Source organism: Crocuta crocuta, unplaced genomic scaffold, assembly GCF_008692635.1.
Source record: "Crocuta crocuta isolate KB4526 unplaced genomic scaffold, BGI_CrCroc_1.0 scaffold179, whole genome shotgun sequence".
In the NCBI taxonomy this organism is placed as follows: domain Eukaryota; kingdom Metazoa; phylum Chordata; class Mammalia; order Carnivora; family Hyaenidae; genus Crocuta; species Crocuta crocuta.
Window position 1 is genome coordinate 1,854,701 of NW_027551568.1, and position 19,095 is coordinate 1,873,795.

At 45.5% G+C, this 19,095-nt stretch overlaps 1 protein-coding gene across 5 annotated transcripts in view; it reads left to right on the forward strand.

Moving 5' to 3' along the window:
• Positions 1–19,095, forward strand: part of ADD1 (adducin 1) — an 84,493-nt gene that overhangs the window by 30,571 nt on the left and 34,827 nt on the right. For all 5 annotated transcript variants that reach the window (XM_077750545.1, XM_077750546.1, XM_077750549.1 and 2 more), the window contains 2 exons: positions 10,798–11,012; positions 15,795–15,957. In XM_077750545.1, the coding sequence (XP_077606671.1) occupies positions 10,818–11,012; positions 15,795–15,957 (358 nt within the window). In that variant the 5' untranslated portion in view covers positions 10,798–10,817. Of the gene's footprint in view, positions 1–10,797; positions 11,013–15,794; positions 15,958–19,095 lie in introns of those variants that run through there.

Below are 19,095 nucleotides of genomic sequence, written 5' to 3' on the forward strand. Positions count from 1 at the left end.
CTCTGAGCTGCACAGAGCCTAACACGGGGCTCGAACTCACAAACTGTGAGATCATGACCTGAGCCGAAGTCAGATCCTTAACCTACTGAGCCCCCCAGGTGCCTCAATAAATTACAATTAACAAAAAATATATATATATATATATATGAGCAGTAAAGACTCTCCTGCATCTGTGTCCTCCCTCTATCCAGGTCCTTCTCACTTCTTACAAGTACAAGGGAACCACCACTTTGTTTCTTGTGTATTCTTCTTTCATTTCTTTATGCAAATACAGGCAAATGCAGGTATTGTTTTCTCTCTCCTCTCCCCCATGAAAAGCCACCACACATACATCATTCTTTGCATTTTGCCTTTTTCACTTGACAGTATATTCTTATTTTTGTGAGAACTAGACCGTCTACAAACTTGTGTGCTCATAATTATAGCGTAAAGGTTTTCATTTTCCATCAGCGGGCATAATTACATTTCAGAGAATATACTTTTGGCAGAATTTCCCTTAGGCTTATGCTTGTGATTTTAAGTACTTCCTGACTAGCTCCAAAGAGGAAAACCTGGCACGGTTTTCCGAAGTCCCAGAGTTAATAAAGGCGCTCGCAGCTCGACTTTGCGTGTGCAGAATATGCATTTCTTAGTGCGCTTGGCACTTGGGCCTCCGTCTGTGAGCCCTGGCGGACGATCTTCAAAGTCCCCTTTTATCGTTTGTCTTTCACAGGAACCAATTACTTCACAAATAGGAACATTTAGTTACTGACCATTATGTTCTGAAAAAACTGTTTGTTTTTGTGGTCAGTATGTTTAATCTTTCATATAACCTTGCCAGACTTCCCCACCTTCTTCCACCCCAGAAAGAGAAACAGAAATCCAGCTCAGACCCTTAGTGATTAGTAAGCCACTCTCATAGAATGAAATCCAGGAAGACTTTTGTTTCAGTAAAACTCCATTACTTCAATAAAAATATAGTGAAAACTAAAAATAGTAATTGAAGGACAGTAATAGGATCACGAAGGAGCAAAAATAGAGAAAGTCGTTGGCACTACCAGAGGATGTGCCAGAGGATGAAGTTAAGTTTTGCCCTTGATTAAATGTGCTGGTTCAGGGCACATGGCTTAGAGTTGTGCATCAGGATAGTAATGGCTGTGGAGACTCCGCTGTGGAGTGGGGGTTATTTGTTAAATTGTGAGGCACCGTATTTAGAAATTTTTCTCCCAGATTCCCCTCTTGAAATCTGAATTGCAGTTTCCTTTGTGGGATTTCTTCTTTTTTTCTTTTTTTAATTAAAAAAATTGTTTTTTACATTTATTTATTTTTGAGAGACAAAGTGTGAGCAGGGTTGGGGCAGAGAGAGAAGGGGAGGCAGAATCTGAAGCAGGCTCCAGGCTCTGAGCTGTCAGCACAGGGCCCGATATGGGCCTTGAACTCACGAATCATGAGATCATGACCTGAGCCAAAGTCAGAAGCTCAACCGACAGAGCCACCCAGGAGCCTCATGTTCTCGAAAAGCATTTGTTTGGGGCGCGCAGCTGTTCAGTAGGTGGAACTTACAACTCTTGATCTTGGGGTTATGAGTTTGAGCCCCATGTTGGAGATAGAGATTACTCAAAAAATAGAATCTTCTAAAAAAGGAAAAAAAAAGCACTTGTTTGAGAGTAAACTCATCAACATGAGCACATGTGCCATCGGAAAGTGCTGGATGTCACGTTAAAATTTTTCTGGGCGAAAGCAAAGTTTGTGAAATCACCGGTGGAGGATGACTTTGTATTTCTTCACCGTTCATGCGCTGAACAGATCTTTCCTGAGGCCTGTTCTGTGCGGAGCGGCAGGGAGAGAGTGCTCTGCTTTCCTGCCCTTGGCCAGTGTTCAGCTTTCCACTTCTTGTACAGCAGGTGAGGGATGAGCTCGGCATTTGGACCGAGTGGTCTTGGGTCCACAGCCTGACTTGACCCTTTATTTGTTTTGAAGCGTCAGGAACTTGAAAGTCAGAGTCCGTTTTTCACCTGCAAATGGGGAGCTCTCACAGGGTTGTTCAAGTGGGTGGAGCTGGGTGGGGGCACGGCGCTCTGCAGGGGGCCTTTGGCGCTGCCCTAAAGTCCCTGCGCCATGCGCTCTCCTGGGTCCCTGCGCTTCCTAGGTGCTTGTCCTCAGCTGGATTAGAACAATCAGGTGTGGAGTTTGAGAGTCATAGAAATGATAATTATTTCTCTATCTCATTTTCTCATTTCCCCCCAAGGTGCTTTAGGCTGCATTGTCTCATTTGATTCATTACGTTAGGGAGATATTTCCACTTTATGGATGAGGACTTGGTCCTTGTTGAAGTTCTGCAGTGGAAGGAGTGGGACTGACCACTGACGTCTGGTCCAGGGGCTTGGCCACTGCCTGGGCGGAGGGCCCCGTCGTCAGCATGTGACTACAGGCTCCAAACCGTAGTCTTACTTTCAAATTCTTGTTTTACCTTTTATGGCTCTGCACCCTTAAACAAGCAACTAGACTCTGTAATAGTACCCCATAGGATTGATTAAGAAACTATAGTTAGGGGCGCCGGGGTGGCTCAGTTCTACTCTTGATTTTGGCAGGTCATGATCTCACAGTCGTGAGATTGAGCCCTGCGTTGAGTGTCGAGCTCCGTGCCGAGCATGAAGCCTGCTTAAGAGTCTCTCTCCCTCTCTGCTCCTCTTCCTGCTAGCTCTCTCTGTCTCTCAAAATAAAGAAATAAACATTAAAAAAGAGGAAGCTTTAAAGAAACCATAGTTAAAAGAACAACAGCTGGTATATATGACTGTATACAAAAATGAAATAAACCGTGGAAGATTTGGGCTGGGAACTTGTTGATTAAGCATTCATCGTCAGGGGAGAGAGGCCCAGGATGACCCACCCAGATCATTTCCTGACTAAAAGGAGCATAAATGTGGGCCACAAGGCTGGGAAGCATTGCTTTGATTCAATTTTACTTTTTATTTTTTTCTTTCTTTTCTAATTTGATCTGTGCTGGGACGACATGTGGGCGGGGTTAGTGTGTGGTGTCTGGAGCAGCCGCTCTGGAGCCGGCAGTTGGAGTTGATGCTGTCACCTTGTGCTGGCTACTTCCCTGCTTTGTGCCTCTGTAATCTCATCTGCGGGAACGCATGGGTTCATACATGTACAATTGAAGTTTAAGTCAGCACTTAACCAAATAGTAAGCAGTGATTATTTTAAAGGGGACTTTTGAGCAGTTTCATCAGCAAGGGGACATCCGGAGACACAGGAATAGAAATGATCCGATCAGAGTTATTAAAGGCTTTTACTTAGCATTGAGGTCCCTTGCGGGGCACGACACTCAGTCAGCTGGAACCGGTGGAGAAGAATCTCACACACAAGGTGGGTGTTTGCCCGCTACGGGAGTGGAGAGCGAGGCTGGTACTGTGGGCGGTGAGGGCTTCTCACTCATTATGCTCGTGTCTGTTTTATTTGGTAGAGGGCACCCACGTTGGACTCCCTCCTGCCAGGAGATACTAGGGACTCCTCTTTCGTTGGCTGGCGTCAGACTTGGAGGGTTCCAGACTTGTAGGTTTCTAAGAGCTTATCGAGAATTTTTGGCCCTGGATTTTGTGTCTGCTTTCCCAGCCCCGGTGCCAGCCAGGATGTGCACTGTCCGCACAGCACCGTCCCGGCCCTTTGCCTGAGCTTAGCCTTCAGTGTCCGCTCCTCCTGGTCAAAAGCTTGTCACTCTTTGGGGTGCCTGGGTTGGTTCAGCGACTGGCTCTTGGTTTTGGCTCAGCTCATGACCTCATGGTTCATGAGTTTAAGCCCCGAGTCAGGCTCTATGCTGACAGTGCAGAGCCTGCTTGAGATTCTCTCTCTCTGCCCCTTTCCCTGCTTGATCGCGCTCTCTCTCTGTTTCTCTCTGTCTCTCTGTCTCTCTCCCTCTCTCTCTCAAAATAAATAAACTTAAAAAAAAAAAAACACCCTGTCACTTTTTCCAGCAAAGACTATACATTTTTAAAAACTTTTTTCCCTCTGGCTTTGTTGAAGTATAATTGACAAAGTTGTAATATATTTATTTTTTAAAGTTTATTTATTTTGAGAGAGAGGGCGAGTGAGTGAGCACACACACCAGCTGGGGAGGGGAGAGAGATAGAGGGAGAGGGAGAATCCCAAGCAGACTTCGCACTGTCGACACCACCGACATGGGGCATCAAACTCACGAACCTCGAGATCATGACCTGAGCTGAAATCAAGAGTTGGACGCTTAACTGACTGAGCCACCCAGATGCCCCTCAAAACTGTAATATATTTAAAGTGTACAGTGTAATATATTTAGAAGTGTACAGTCTCACATGTGTATATACTGAAATGATTCTCACAATCAGGTTCACATATCCATCACTTCTCATGACTGTGTGTTTTGTTCTTGTTTTGGGTGATCCTACGATCTGTTTCATTGAGTGTGTCCTGGTGATGTGGTTTCATTCTGGCCACACCCCCAGAGCCCTTCCGGGAAGTTAGGATGTCTTTTGTAGCAGATACCCTACCCGACTGCAAGAACAGACAAGGTCTCTCTTGAGTCCCCACTGTCTGTGAAACACTCTCACCGGGCTTGTTTACAAAAACGAGCTAGAGATTGAGTGTCTCTGTTCCTTACGGACCCACAGACTGGTGGTGGAGCAAGCACACGTGCAAATAATTGGGTCTTGTTTGAAAATGGCTGAGCAGAGGTGAGTGTGAAGTGCCGCGGAGCACAGGAGCCAGGTGTGACGCTCCGGGGCTTGGGAACACTCCCAGAGCAGGGTGTGTTTGCGTTGGATTTTGACAATGAGTGGGGCTGAAAGGTTTGGAAGAGAGAACAGTTCAGGTGGGACATTAAAAGCTCCTTAAACACCTTCCAGCTGGTGCCAGGCAAGTGGCGTGAGAGCCGGGGACGTTGACCGCTCACTCACTGTGCTGTCTCTGCCGCTCTCTTTAAAGCTCGGTAGATACCGTCCACCAGGTGACTGCTCCCTGCCCTGAGCCTCCTGGAAGCTACTGCTTAGCTCTAAATGCGTCTCTTCCGTGAGGCTTTCCTCACAGCCTCTGTGTTAGTTTCTTGGGGCTGTGTCACAGAGCACCGTCGCCTGGGTGGCCCAGACCGTGGAGATTCGTTGTGCCTCAGCTCTGGAGGCCGGAATGCAAGATCGAGGTGTCGGTGCGCTTGGTTCCTTCTGAGGCCGTGAGGATGAATCTGTTCCAGGCCTTTCTGCTTGCTGCTGGTGACTTGCTGGCAGTCTTAGCTGTTCCTTGGCTTGTATATGCATTGCCTCAGCTGACCCCTACCTTCCTCACATGGCGTTCTTCCTGTGTTCAAGTCTGTATCTAAATGTCCTCATTGATAAGGACACCAGTCATACTGGACTAGGGGCCCAAACTGTTCAATTATGACCTTGTCTTACCTAATTACATCTGCAGTGACCCTAATTTCCAAAAAAAAAAGAATCTTAGGGAGACACAGTTGAGCCCTTACCACCCTCATGCTGCTCTTTCTACCTGCCACGGTCGGACACTTCTCCCTTGCTGATATGTAAGCAGGTTTCTGTCGTGGCATCAGGAGTGTTTGGTTACATTTATTTGTCCATCATCTACTTACTTTCTAACTTTTGATCTCTAGTGCCTCGCACATAGTGAGGAAAGTAGCTGTAGTGGAGACCTGTTAAGCACCAGGACATAATAGAAGTAAAGGAAGGTACTGCAGAGGTCACTTCTTTTCTTGTTCTCCTGGTGACAGTTCCAAAGGCTGTCTGGAGTTAGGTGTCAGATGGTCAAGGACACCTGCAGAAAGTACCTCTTTTATCACCACGTGAGCATTTTCAATACTCCTGGTTTATTTTCCGTGGAGAAGTTCATTATCACCTGGCAGTCGTTACGGTTCCTGAGAAATGTTTTAAGGATAATTAGAAACTGACGTGACTTTCTAGCAGACACTTTATCCAGAGAATTTGGTTAACGGCCACCTTCTTGTTTCAGCCTTTGGTTTGAGTGTTCTGCCTTTAGAGACTCAGAAATAAACCCAGTGAACGGTTGGAATAGGCGGCCATTAGCAAAAGGTCTGTGCCAGGAATAACTGAGTCTGCCCACAAGCTCTAGAATGAGCCCAAAGATATTTTAGAGAAGTCAAAATTTGTCTGGTTTCTGATCTTAGGGTTAGAATATCTTTGGTAAGAATGAATATTCCAGGGCATACTTTGTCTTTTCCAGATCAGTAAATAATGCATGAGGCAGAGTGGCGTCTTGTGGGACATTAGACAGGGGAGGTTAATCTTAAAATATCCTTTCGTCCCAGTATCAGTGATTTCTGTGTGAAGGAACTTGCTGAAATGTGTTCATCTGAAGGCCGGCAGAGACCAGCTTTACGTAAGGTTTTGAGAGGTGCTTTATTCTAAGAGCAAGGAAAATTATGGAGCCTTTCAGACCATACAGAATATGTAGTGAATCCTGCTTTATCCTCCATCCAGCTTCGACAGTTACTAGCTCCGGACCAGTCTTGTTTGTTTTGCGTAAGCTTTACTCTTCTTCCCCACAGAGAAGCTTTAAGCAAATTCTGATGTTATGTTATTTCATCTATAAGTATTTCTGTGTGTGTCTTACGTAGCTACTATAACCATAATAAGGTCACACCTCAATTTTTAACAATAATTTCTTAATGCCATCCAAGACTGGTTGATGTTCAAATGTAAGTGTTTCAGATGTCATTTTTAGATTTAGATCAGGATTCAGATAAAGACCTTTTATTAGCCGTCAGGTTTTAAGCAGGGGGATTTGCAACTCTCTGGTTTCGCTGGGGGAATGGGTTGGAGTGGGGATTATTGGGAGACAGGAAGTAGGGAAACTAATTAGGAGGCAGTTGTGTGTCCAGGAGTGACATGGGCAGGGGTGGGTGCGAGATGTCACGCGGGCAAGCCAAGCTTGGTAGTCAAGATTCATCCAGACCTTTGGGTTCTGTTGAGTGCGATTGTGTATTTGAATGGATTGTTTCCAGAGATTTCATCGATTTTAAGTATCAACATATGAAGATTAGTGAAATCTTCAACTTTTTACACAGGTAAAATTAGAGCAACTTGATAGAGTGTTGAGATAGAGAAATGGTGATCTATTCTTGTCTTTTATCAATTTACTCAGCTCTAGTGCAGCTCATTTGCTATTGCGGCATCTTGTCTGTGTGATCATAATTATAGTATTGATGAATTTATATATAGAATAGAAAAATGTACAGGTTTTCACTTAAATGGTATAATCTCTCATGCCAAAGAATCTATAGTTTCATAATATTATATTGAGCAGATTTTAATATTTATGTTATAACCATTCATCTATTGTTAGGCATTAACAACTATTGGGCTTGTTACTACCTTTTAAATTATTATTTTATTAATTAATTAATTTATTTTTATTTCTAGGAGAGAGAGAGACAGCGTGAGCAGGGGAGGGTCAGAGAGAGAGGGAGATATTTTTTTGCATCTGTATTTCCCAATTTCTTTTCTTTTAAATTTGGATTAAGTAATAACTTAGTTGTAGAGACCTTCCTAGAAAAATTTGCTGTCTTAACATGCTTCTAAAAGCTAAGCTAATGAAACTTGAGGGCATAATTGACAAAAATAGGTTTGTGCTTTAATAATGGAATTATGTTCGGGACGTCTGGATGGCTCAGTCAGTTAAGGGTCCGACTTTGGCTCAGGTCGTGGGCTGGTGGTTCCTGAGTTCGAACCCCATGTCGGGCTCCGTGCTGACAGCTTGGAGCCTGGAGCCTGCTTGAGATTCTGTCTGTGTGTGTGTCTCTCTCTCTTCCCCTCCCCCACTCATGCTCTGTGGCTCTCTCAAAAACAAACATTAAAAATTATTTAAAAAATGGAATCATGTTTATTCTTATTAGGCTCAGAATATGTATACTTTGGTTTTGATTTAAATTTATAGACTTCCCTGTTGAAGGGAAGGAACACATGCATATCTGGTCTGCACTCCGTGTCTTACTCCATTCGCATGGCAATTTGTAGTAAAAAGAGAGCAGTCTCGGCCTCATCTGTAACGTGTTTTTCAGAGATTCGGTGATTTGCTCTGGGAACCAAGCACCAGTGAAGGTTGCCCCTAAAATGTGGCCTGTGTCTTTATTAATTGGTGAAAATGTCTTCAAATTGGGACTCATTTAGTAACAGAGAAGTAACAATACTGCATATTCGTCTTTCTCTTTTTTTAATCCTTGAAGTAGAATCTTTGTTTCATTGGCTCAGAATGTCCAGCTTCATTTACATCTAATGAAGAAACCTTAGACAACTGTTATTTTGTTCTTTGCGTCATTATTTTAGAACAAACTAGGTTAAAGTAAACAGATTAAACTAAAAATGTAAAGGATACCTTTAGAGACGAGTAAGTTTTAAAGACTACATTCAGGTCCTGGGTTTATTTATTGTGTGTTGATTTTTAGTCCCTGATTGTTTTTATACCTTGCCTTGGAGTCCTTGAAAGGTGTCACTTTAAGCATACTGTTATTTCTGTCCTATCTTTAGGTTTCATTCAGAAGAACAATATTTAAGTTGATCTCTGTCTTGAAGAAAAAGTTTTCTCCAACTGATTCTTTGGCTGTTTATACCATAAGATTTTTTTCATATAAACTTCTCTTTAAAGCCTCGCTGTTCACATTGTAGTCCAGGGTCAGTGCCACTGGTCTGACTCCTGAGACAGGTAGCATCTCACACTGTTGATTTCATTCCTTCTCATCCCTTTGGGGACATTGTGCCCCCCACTGCTGCCTCTGTCCCCGCCCACGGTCGGGTCGTCCTCATTATGTGCGGTGTGGCTTAGAGGTGAAGCACAAAAGCCCTGCAGCAGATGGCCTGCGGTTTGAATCCCAGCCCTGCTCCTTCTCTTTTGAGTGGCCTGAGTTCCCTCGTCTACAAAGTGAGGAAAACTGTAGTGTCTCAGCAAATAGGGACGGGTGCCGGGCTGGCTTGGTCGGTGGAGCTTGTGACCCTTGATCTGGGGGCTGTAAGTTGGAGCCCCATGTTAGGCATAGAGATTACTTAAAATTAAAGTCTTTAAAAAACCCAACACCACCAAATAGGGGAGTTGAGAGGATCATGTACAAGCGCAAACCGGTGTCTGGCACACACTCCTTCCCTGAGCGCCGTGATGTCAGTGACAAGCTGTCCTGGGTCTTTGCAGCTTAAAGGAATTATCTTCTTATTCGTGGCTCATGATTTTGTGGACCAGGAATGAGGCACTCACGGCCGCTCAGTTCTTGTGGTCTTTGGGCTGTGCCACTGAGGTCTCTTGATGACTTTCAAGTTTTTTTTTATTATTTTAATTATTACGTTGGTAAGAGTTATGTATTCTGGATGTAAATCTCTTCACAGATACATGATTTTCAAGTATTTTCTCCGTTCTGTGAGCTGTCTTTTTACTTTCTTATGTGTCCTTTGAAGCCCAAATATTTTTAGGTTTCAGGAAGCCCAGGTTATCTTTTCTTCTTTTTGTTGCTTCTCCTCTTCTCCTTTGCCTAACCCGGCGCCTCGCGGATTTACTCTCGTGTTTTCTTCTAGGAGTTGGACAGATTCTGCTGTTACATTTAGGTCTGTGTTCCATTTGGGATGAATTTTGTGTGTAGCGTGTAAGGAACGGGCACCAGTTACATCTCACTTGCTAATTTAACTAACTCTGAAAGCTCTGCCTTGCTTGTCCCGCGTGGCTTGAGGAGCTGGGTCCGCTCCCCGTCACCTCTGCCCGCGGCTCCCGAGTCTGTTTCTCACCCCGTCTCTTCCTTTCCTTCTTGTTCTTAATTTATTAAAAAAAACTTTTATTTATATACAGCCCAATGCTGGGACTGTTCTAGGCGCTGGTTCTGCCCCTTGTGTGCACATTGTGTTCTGCTAGCCGGTGTCCCCTCCTCCCCGGCTTTAACTGCCGTCCCTGTGCCGGTGACTTCTGAATCTGCTTTCCTTTCTCAGTGAGTCTGTGACTGCAGCTTCCCCAAGGTGAGGACAGTGTCCGATTAATTTTGGTGCCTAGCACAATGGCTAGACCTAATAGGTGCTCAGTGAATAAATACTGTGTACGTGTAGCTAAGTGGTCATTCAGTGTCTTATACAAACAATAGTAATTAAACTAACTGGTTAGTAAAGGGTGCTGTGTAGAGACTTAGTGAAGGATATGATTTAGTATTTGAACCTCATTTCAAATAGAAAGATTGGGATTAAAAAGTGTAAATAAGTAGTCACAATAACAGATTTTTAAATTTGAGTCATTTGGGCATCTTCTAGGTTAGTCACAGATTAGGGCACGTTGACATTTTCAGGATCTGCCTTCTTTGAACTGTCAGTTGATGTTGACGAGGAACATTTCCCATTTGCGTGAATGCGGATGTGTTTGGAGATCCTTTGCATAATCACTACTGACATAATTTTGGAAAAATACCATAAATCAGATCTCTTCAGAAATGAACTCTGCTGTTGGTAGGTCCCATCTGGGTGGGACAAAATCACGCTTAAACCGTCTTGTCACAGTTTAACATCGAGTTCCTTGTCACTTTGACAGAAGACATAATAATTGCTTTGTGAGGTGGTTCTGTCGTGTGTGAAGAACAGTGGCAAGGACAGAGCGCGCCCTGGGTTAGCAGAAGGGCGGGAGGCGGCCGAGCAGCCGTGTGCCCCAGGCCACAAAGAAGCCTCACACGCCAGGGCTCTGATTCCACGGGTCACTGCGCTGTCGCGCTGGGGACTGGGTTCGTCAGGCTGGCGTGCTTGCCGTGAATTGCTGCTGGACGTTGACCCTGACACAACACTGTCTTGTGTGTTGATTCTGTAGGAGCCGAGAAAGACTGTACGATGAATGGTGACACACGGGCCGCGGTGGTGACCTCGCCACCCCCGACCACAGCGCCTCACAAGGAGAGGTACTTCGACAGGGTGGACGAGAACAACCCAGAGTACCTGCGGGAGAGGAACATGGCGCCAGACCTGCGCCAGGACTTCAATATGATGGAGCAGAAAAAGAGGGTGTCCATGATCCTGCAGAGCCCCGTAAGAGAGGCTCCTCCCTGCCCAGTGCCCTCCCCCCCTCCTCTCCTCTCCGCACCAGTGCCCTCCTCCCCCTCCTCTCCTCTCTGCACCAGTGCTCCCCTCCCCCTCCTCTCCTCTCTGCACCAGTGCTCCCCTCCCCCTCCTCTCCTCTCTGCACCAGTGCCCTCCTCCCCCCCTCTCCTCTCTGCACCAGTGCCCTCCTCCCTGCCTCCTCTCTGCATCAGTGCTCCCCTCTCCCTCCTCTCCGCACCAGTGCCCTCCTCCCCCTCCTCTCCTCTCCGCACCAGTGCCCTCCTTCCCCCCCGATGCGTGTGCTCTTAGCTCTGTTGTGTGTGTCCTGGCCTGTGTGCCCTCATGCAGGAAATCGGTGCCTTGCACGCATGTGCATGGCTATTGGAAGAATTCTGACTGGTTCATGTTATCAGTGAAAATAAGTGAAAACACTCCAGTGTCCACAGGAGAGGAGGTGCTTGCGTCTCCTCTTCACTCTCTCGCTACTTCTCCGAGGAGTCTGTTTATTTCAGGACCGTTTAAAAAGTGCCCTTTCCTCCAGACCACCTAGCGTGGTGCCGGGCACTTACTGGGCCTTGCCCAGTGCCTGATCATTGACTCGTTTCCTTTAGTTTCCCTCAGTTACCACTCAATGCTGCTGCCCTTGTATGTGCTTTATTCCTTTTTTCCCTTCTAATCTTGTTTGCTGCCCTTAATGCTTTGAGGTATCATTTGGCACATAGTCATTGAATTTTTTTTTAATGTCGGTTATCTCAACAGCATGTAGCTATTCGAGGAACCTAAGGAGTTAGCGGTAAACAGGACAAATAAGGCCTCTGACTCTAACAGACTCTATTTGTTTGGTCGTTATTACTGTCTGCATATTGTTGAGGCATAACTTAGAGTGATGTATGGAAACCTCAAGTGTGCGGCTGGGTGAAATTTGACACGTGTATAACACCTGTGTGTGCACCCGGGTCAGGGAGCAGACTTCACACTCCCCTCTAAGGAGGTGAACGAGAAACAACAGAGAAGCAAGGGGCAGGAGGCGGTGGGGTGATTAGACTGAGTGCTGGTTCTCTGAGGAGGGGAGGGCTCACCTGAGTCTGAATGACTGGAAGGAGCCGGCCATGTAGGGATCGGGGGTGGGCGTGGGGGGTGCCTGCCTTCCAGCTCAAGGGGCAGCCGGCACACAATTCCTGGGATAGCCAGGGGTGCGCCACAGTGGGCTCAGAGAGTCAGAGGGCACCGGTGTGGTCTGAGCACAGGAAGCGACAGGGAGGGGGCAGTGAGGTAGCAGCGAGGGGGCAGGTCCTAGAAGGCTGCGTAAGCTCCGCTCAGGAGTTTGTTTTGTGTTCAGAGCACAGGAGAGAGTCATCCGAGGGCTGCAGACAGGAATGGTGCTGTTTGGTTTTTAAAGACCTCATTCAGGGTTTTGTATAGACAGTATTGTTAGGGCGCCTGGGTGGCTCAGTTGGTTAAGCAGTTTTGGCTCAGGTAGGAGTACCTGACTGGCTCAGTCAGTAGAGTTCACGATGCTTATTCTCAGGGTCATGAGGTCAAGAGCCACATAGGGTATGGAGCCTATGTTAAAAAAACAAAACAAAACTATTATATGGGGTAAGGGAGAAAGCTATCTTCCAAGCATGAGGTGTGGTGGTAAGTTTTGAGTTTTATTTTGAAAGTAGGATAAAATAGGATTTGCTGATAGATGACAAGGAAGAGATGGTAAGAGAAAAGAAAGGAATCTGGGTAATATTTAGACTTTTGGCTTGAGCAGTTTCTCATGTAAAAGCCACAAGAAACTAAGTAAAAACCTCCAGGGCTGGAGTGCAGAAAGGAAACTTCCAGCACATCGTGTGCAGGCCCTGGGCCCCCGCGAGCAAGGCCCCACCCACAGGTTGTCTAGAGCACAGTGAGCATCGGCTATAACCCATCTGAATGTAGTGTGGGACCCCGTAAGAGACACAGGGCAGAAGGGGAAGGACCGGAAAGCCTGGGGTTGCTTCCTAGGAACGCACTGGTGCTGGTGTCTGGGTTTTAGGAGTGTGGAGATGGAGGCAGTGTGGGGGTGGGAAAGGCCTCGCCGTGGCCGCGATGCTGGAAGTCAGACAGATGCCGCGGGGAGCTTGAGCACACGCTTCAGACTGGTCCTCTCTCCTCAGGGACTAGTAAGTGGCGCCACCTGCTGAGAATGCGCCCAGGGTGTCGTGCAGGGCGTGTGCGGAGAGACCGGATGAGGGGATGGGCTGTCCCTTGGTTAATGCAAAGGGCGCATCGGGTCAGGGTCACGAGTTCATAGTGAGACAACATAGCGTGGTCTGTTTTTCCCCCCCTCCAGCCACTTTGAGCAGCATGAGGAGGAAGAGTGAAGGGTTGAACTTAACCAGGGTTAGGGTTTTGCCCGGTGAAATGGTGGAGAGTTGAAGGTGTGAGCAAGGGAATGATTATAATGTTAAGTTGGGCGAGGGAGGTCAGGGCTCAGGGAAGGTAAGGGATGGCAGGAAGGTGTTAGGGTCACGATGGCGTTGAAGAGAAGGCTGAGCTGGATGCTAGGAGCGGATGTGTGGAGAACTCGTGTTTGGCTGTGCGGCTGGAGAGGAGCATAGTCATCGGAAGGAGCATGTCGAGGGGATGATCATGGACATGGGAGGCTGAGGTGGATTGGATGACAGGGCCATTGGAAGCGGAGAGGTCAGGGTGTGGATGTCGGACCATTAGGAGTTAGGACAGGGAAGCACATGAGGTCAGTGGCCTGTGACTGCCAGGTGGAGCTAGATTCTGGGATCTAGTTGGGTGGCTCCCGGTGCTCACCGGTCACTGCTAAGCTCTGCTACTTACTGCATGTGCTGTCATCAGGATGCTGTTGATACAAAGGGCCTCTCGCACTGTGGTTTTCTTTTTGTGTTGTATTTGCTAAGCTTTAAGTTCCTTTTTGGCCAGAACCATTTTTTCTGTCTACATATTCTTAGCACCTAGAACAGCACCTGATACTTCCGTGTGTTGCTGTGTGTACACCTGCTGAGTTGTGGGGTTGTGTATGTATCCGTATGGTCCATGTATGTTGAATCGAGCTTCTTGCAGCTCCATCTGTGGATTTGGAAACTGTGGAAATAGATTGGTTTTTCAGATTGAGGGCCCGGGAGGGCAGGGAGCATGTTTTATGCAACTTCTGCTTCCTCTGCCCAGCAGCACACTCCGTGGTGTTTGGTAGAGGCATCTGCATCTGTCTGCATCTTATTGTCTGTATCTGTGCATGTGTGTCTATATCATTGCATTCCACGGTGAGAACAAAGAATTCTGTGGTTATCTCTGCTTTGCACTCAGAGCACCTGTCAGCTTTCCCCTCCTTCCTTGACCACCACAGGATACAGTCTATGACGTTATTTCTCATGATACACTAAATAGGGGCTCCCCTAGCAGCTCTTGGTTCTTGACATTCTTTTTTTTTTTTTTTTAATTTTTTTTTTTTTTTTTTTTTTTTAATTTTTTTTTTTTATTTATTTTTAGGAGAGAGAGAGACAGCGTGAGCAGGGGAGGGTCAGAGAGAGAGGGAGTCACAGACTGAAACAGGCTCCAGGCTCTGAGCTGGCAGTCAGCACAGAGCCCGACGCGGGGCTCGAACCCACGAACCACGAGATCATGACCGACCCAAGCGAAAGTCGGATGCTTAACCGACTAAGCCACCCAGGCGCCCCTCTCGACATTCTTTTATAGTGGTGTGTTAAACGTGATGCGTTTGCTTGCTGCTTGCTTCCTGCAACTGATAGGTCTATTTAGACTGTCCCTTGGCAATATATCCTTTCAGCTTTTCATTCAGGCAGTGGAAAACCAGCAGAAGTTTAATCTGTTTTAATATAGAATCATCCAGAAGCCCTCAGAGTATTTAAAATCAGGTGTGGATAATCATTCAGTGAGCTCACATTTTCACATTAAAGATTATTTATTTGTTAAGATATTTCTTTATAGGGTATGTGACAGATTATTTTAATGCGGTTTGGGAAAGCTCTAAATCTCTATTGTTTCAGTAGTGACTTTGTATAAAATCACCACTAACCCAACTTAATCCTTTTGGTTAATTTAGGAATTTTTTAAAAATTTAGGATTATTTGATAAAGGACAAATGTTTTAGGGTTCCTCTTTCAACTTTTAAAAAGTAATTTCAAAAAATCTATATTGAAAACAGTCTGTTTTGAAGAAAATACTGAGAAGCACAAAGTAGAACATGAAAATTGCTAATAATTCCATCACTAAGATAATTATAATGGACATTTTGATGTATTTACTGTAGTCTTTTTCTGTGTTTAGATACATATTTTCTCCTACAAAAAAGGGGCTGTATTGCTTTCTAACTTTTTCGCAATAAAAAAAATGTATCAGGAACAGTTTTACGTCCTTTCCTTTTTCTCAGCCTCTTGTGTTGAACGTGTGCAGAGAATTCTGTCGTGAGGTGGGCCGCTGTGCTCAGTCAGTGCCCCACTGTTTAAATCACCCATTTTCACTTTTGTCAGTCACGCTAGAATGAACATCCCTATTGGACATATCTTGATTATTTCTTTAGAAAAAATTATTAGCAGTAGAATCTTCAAAGTTTTAAGTGTTTGTACTTTTTAAATTACTTTCTAGAAAGAATGTAGCAGTTTGTGCTCCAAGTCGTAATACATGAGAATATCCACTTACCTTTCCAGCACGGATGAAAACAAACAAATGGGTCTGTGTGATCGTTACCTCTGCTTTCCCAAGGCACAGAAGAGAAATCGTGTCTCACTATTGTAATTTGCCTCTTATTAGGCCTTCTGCGAAGAGTTGGAATCAATGATACAGGAACAATTTAAGAAGGGGAAGAATCCCACAGGCCTGTTGGCATTACAGCAGATTGCAGATTTTATGACCACGAACGTACCGAACGTCTACCCCGCAGCTCCTCAAGGGGGGATGGCCGCCTTAAACATGAGTGAGTAGTTCTGACTGCATGTATGTTCTGTCGTTTTGTAGGTGAGGTTTTCTGACGGTTATGGAGCACCGGAGTGGGGGGCTCAGTCAGTTAAGCATCCGACTATTGATCTCAGCTCAAGTCTTGATCTCAGGATCGTGAGTTCAAGCCCCGTGTTGGGCTCTGCACTGGGTGGGAAGCCTACTTAAAAAAAAAAAAAATTCCTGACAGATTCTTACATGTAATAGATAAGTAAGCAGTGTAACACATAGAACTGAGATTTTTGAAAATTAATATTTTAGTTACAGTAAAAAGGCTGTAAGTCTGAAAGTCTTGAGTGTAGAGGCCTCCCTCTTTTATGAGCCAATGAGACTTTATATTTCAGGCAGAGGACTTTTTATGTGGCTCTTCAGACCTTTTGTGAACTAAAATTAATCAGAAACCATGCTTGTTGAGTAGCACATCAGTTTTGCCTGAACTTACTTCAGTCAGGCCAACGTTTCTTACCCACCGTTCTTTACTGCTGTTTCTAAGTGAGCGAGAAACAGAAACAACGAAAGAAAGCCAGGGGGAGAATGTTGGATGGGTGAATGTGAGCGAAGAACAGGGAGCTACGCAGAGGGGGGAGCTTTGCCACGGCTGCTGAATCTGTAAGCGTTCACACGGCAGGGTGAGCCCAGGGCAGCGTGGGCGTCGGGTCCTCCAGCCTGCTGTGTGCTCTGTCCTGGCCAGTGGCTGCTGGTTCTGGTTGGATAGTCAGCTGCTGCTGCTGCTTTTTTAAAAAAATTTTTTAACGTTTATTAATTTTTTTTTTTTTTTAATTTCTAGGAGAGAGAGAGAGAGACAGCGTGAGCAGGGGAGGGTCAGAGAGAGAGGGAGTCACAGACTGAAACAGGCTCCAGGCTCTGAGCTGGCAGTCAGCACAGAGCCCGACGCGGGGCTCGAACCCACGAACCGCGAGATCATGACCTAAGCGAAAGTCGGACGCTTAACCGACTAAGCCACCCAGGCGCCCCTAACGTTTATCAATTTTTGAGAGACAGAGCATGAGCAGGGAAGGGGCAGAGAGAGAGGGAGACACAGGATCTGCAGCAGCTCCAGGCTCTGAGCTGTCCGTGCAGAGCCCGACGCGGGGTCATGATGTGAGCCGAAGTCGCACGCTGAACCAGCTGAGACACCCAGGTGCCCCTCGATAGTCAGCTTCTGATGGGCCAGCATACGGCACTGGCTTCTGTTAAGTCACCTGGCATTTGCGATTTGCCTGTCGGTTCCATAACGTTCTTAGAAGTTGACTGACACCCACCTGAGTGATGCAACCATTAATGTCCAGAGAGCGATAAAAATAACATTTAATTCACCAGCTCACACTTCTGCTCTGAAGTCAAACAGTAGTCAGTCAGTTTTTCTTATTTTCACCTGGATTTTTAATGGAATCCAGTGCTGTCTGATATGAATTAGATAATAAAAGGATGATGTAATATATTTACTTGCATATTGTCTTCTCATCAGAGAAAAGGAAATTTTATGTCAGTAATGTCACACCATGAAAAGAAAGAATGAAATCTAATTAGTTTCAATTATATCTAATGGTATGTTTCTTAAAAATACAAATTTAAAAATAAAACATTACAGCCTTTGTTGTAAAATATATAGAGATGGGATAGAACAGAGTGATCTATAACTTAAGAAAGGTTTTAAGGTGAATGAATACCTTTATAACTCCTACCCGGTTAAGAATTAAACCTCATTGCTCACATGGCCTATCCCCTATCATCCTATCCCACCATCTTTTAAGAATATGTATTTATTTTGAGGGGGGGAGAGGGGCAGAGAGAGAGAGGGAGAGAGAATCCCAAGAAGGCTCTGCGCTGCCAGCATGGAGCCTGATGAGGAGCTCGAGCTCATGAACCATGAGATCATGACCTGAGCCAAAATCAAGTTTTGGACACTCAACGGACTGAGCCACCCAGTTGCACCTAAAAGATTTTATTTTTAAGTAATCTCTTCATCCAGCATGGGGCTTGGATTCACAACCCCGAGATCAAGAATTGTATGCTCAGGGGCATCTGTGGGGCTCAGTTGGTTAAGTGTCCGACTTCGGCTCAGGTCATGATCTCACGGTTCGTGTTCGAGCCCTGAGTTGGGCTCTGTGCTGACAGCTAGCTCAGAGCCTGGAGCCTGTTTCGGATTCTGTGTCTTTCTCTCTCAGAAATAAATAAAAAATTTAAAAAAATTAAAAAAAATAAAGAAGCATGCTCTACTGACTGAGCCAGCTGGGCACCCAGGAACCTCCAGTTTGGCTTGTAACCACTGCCTTGCTTTTTCTTCATGGTTTCGTCACTCAGATGGTCATCCCTAAATATTTTGGTTTAGCTTTTGTCTATTAAAATTTTTTAAAATCTTTATTTTTGAGAAAAAGAGAGAGTGAGCGAGCAGGGGAGGGATAGAGAGAGAGAGAGAGAGAGAGAGAAAGAAAGAGAGAGAGAATGAATCTGAACGAGGCTCCAGGCTCTGAGCTGTCAGCACAGACCCCAGTGTGGGGGCTTGAACTCATGAATGTGAGATCTGACCTGAGCTGAAGTCGGATGCTCAACCTACTGAGCTACCCAGGCACCCCTTTTCTCCTTGAGTTAAAGAAAATAGGTTTAAGGCCCTGTAGAGTTTTTTTGGCTGAATTTTGCTGATTCCCTCTCCACGGTGCTGCTAACATGTTTTTCTTTTTGTCTTCTGTATTTACAGTAAGTTGGTAGTTGGATCTAGATGCTTGAGTGTGTTTGGGTTCAGTTTTTTGGCAAAGCCTACTTTGTAGGTGGTACTGTTTTCTGTCAGTAGTAGGCACATAGTCTGGTTGTTTCTTTTTTTGCGTTAACAGCCATTGATGCTCAATATATAGATCCATTAATTTAATAAAGGTTCTAAGATGGTGATGTTCTATCATTCCTTCCTTGGTACTTCTAAATAGAATATTTCTATAAAGAGAAACTTCCCGGGAAATGGGGCATGGCTGGAAAGGGGCCATGCCCTTCCCCATCACTCATTTCATGTTCAAAGGGAGCCTCTTGCTAAACTACTTGTAGATGACCTGTTTCTGGGTCTGGGTGGTAGCAGAGCACTTTGCTCGCTGCGATCTGCTGACCATCAGGCATGATGGTCATGTCC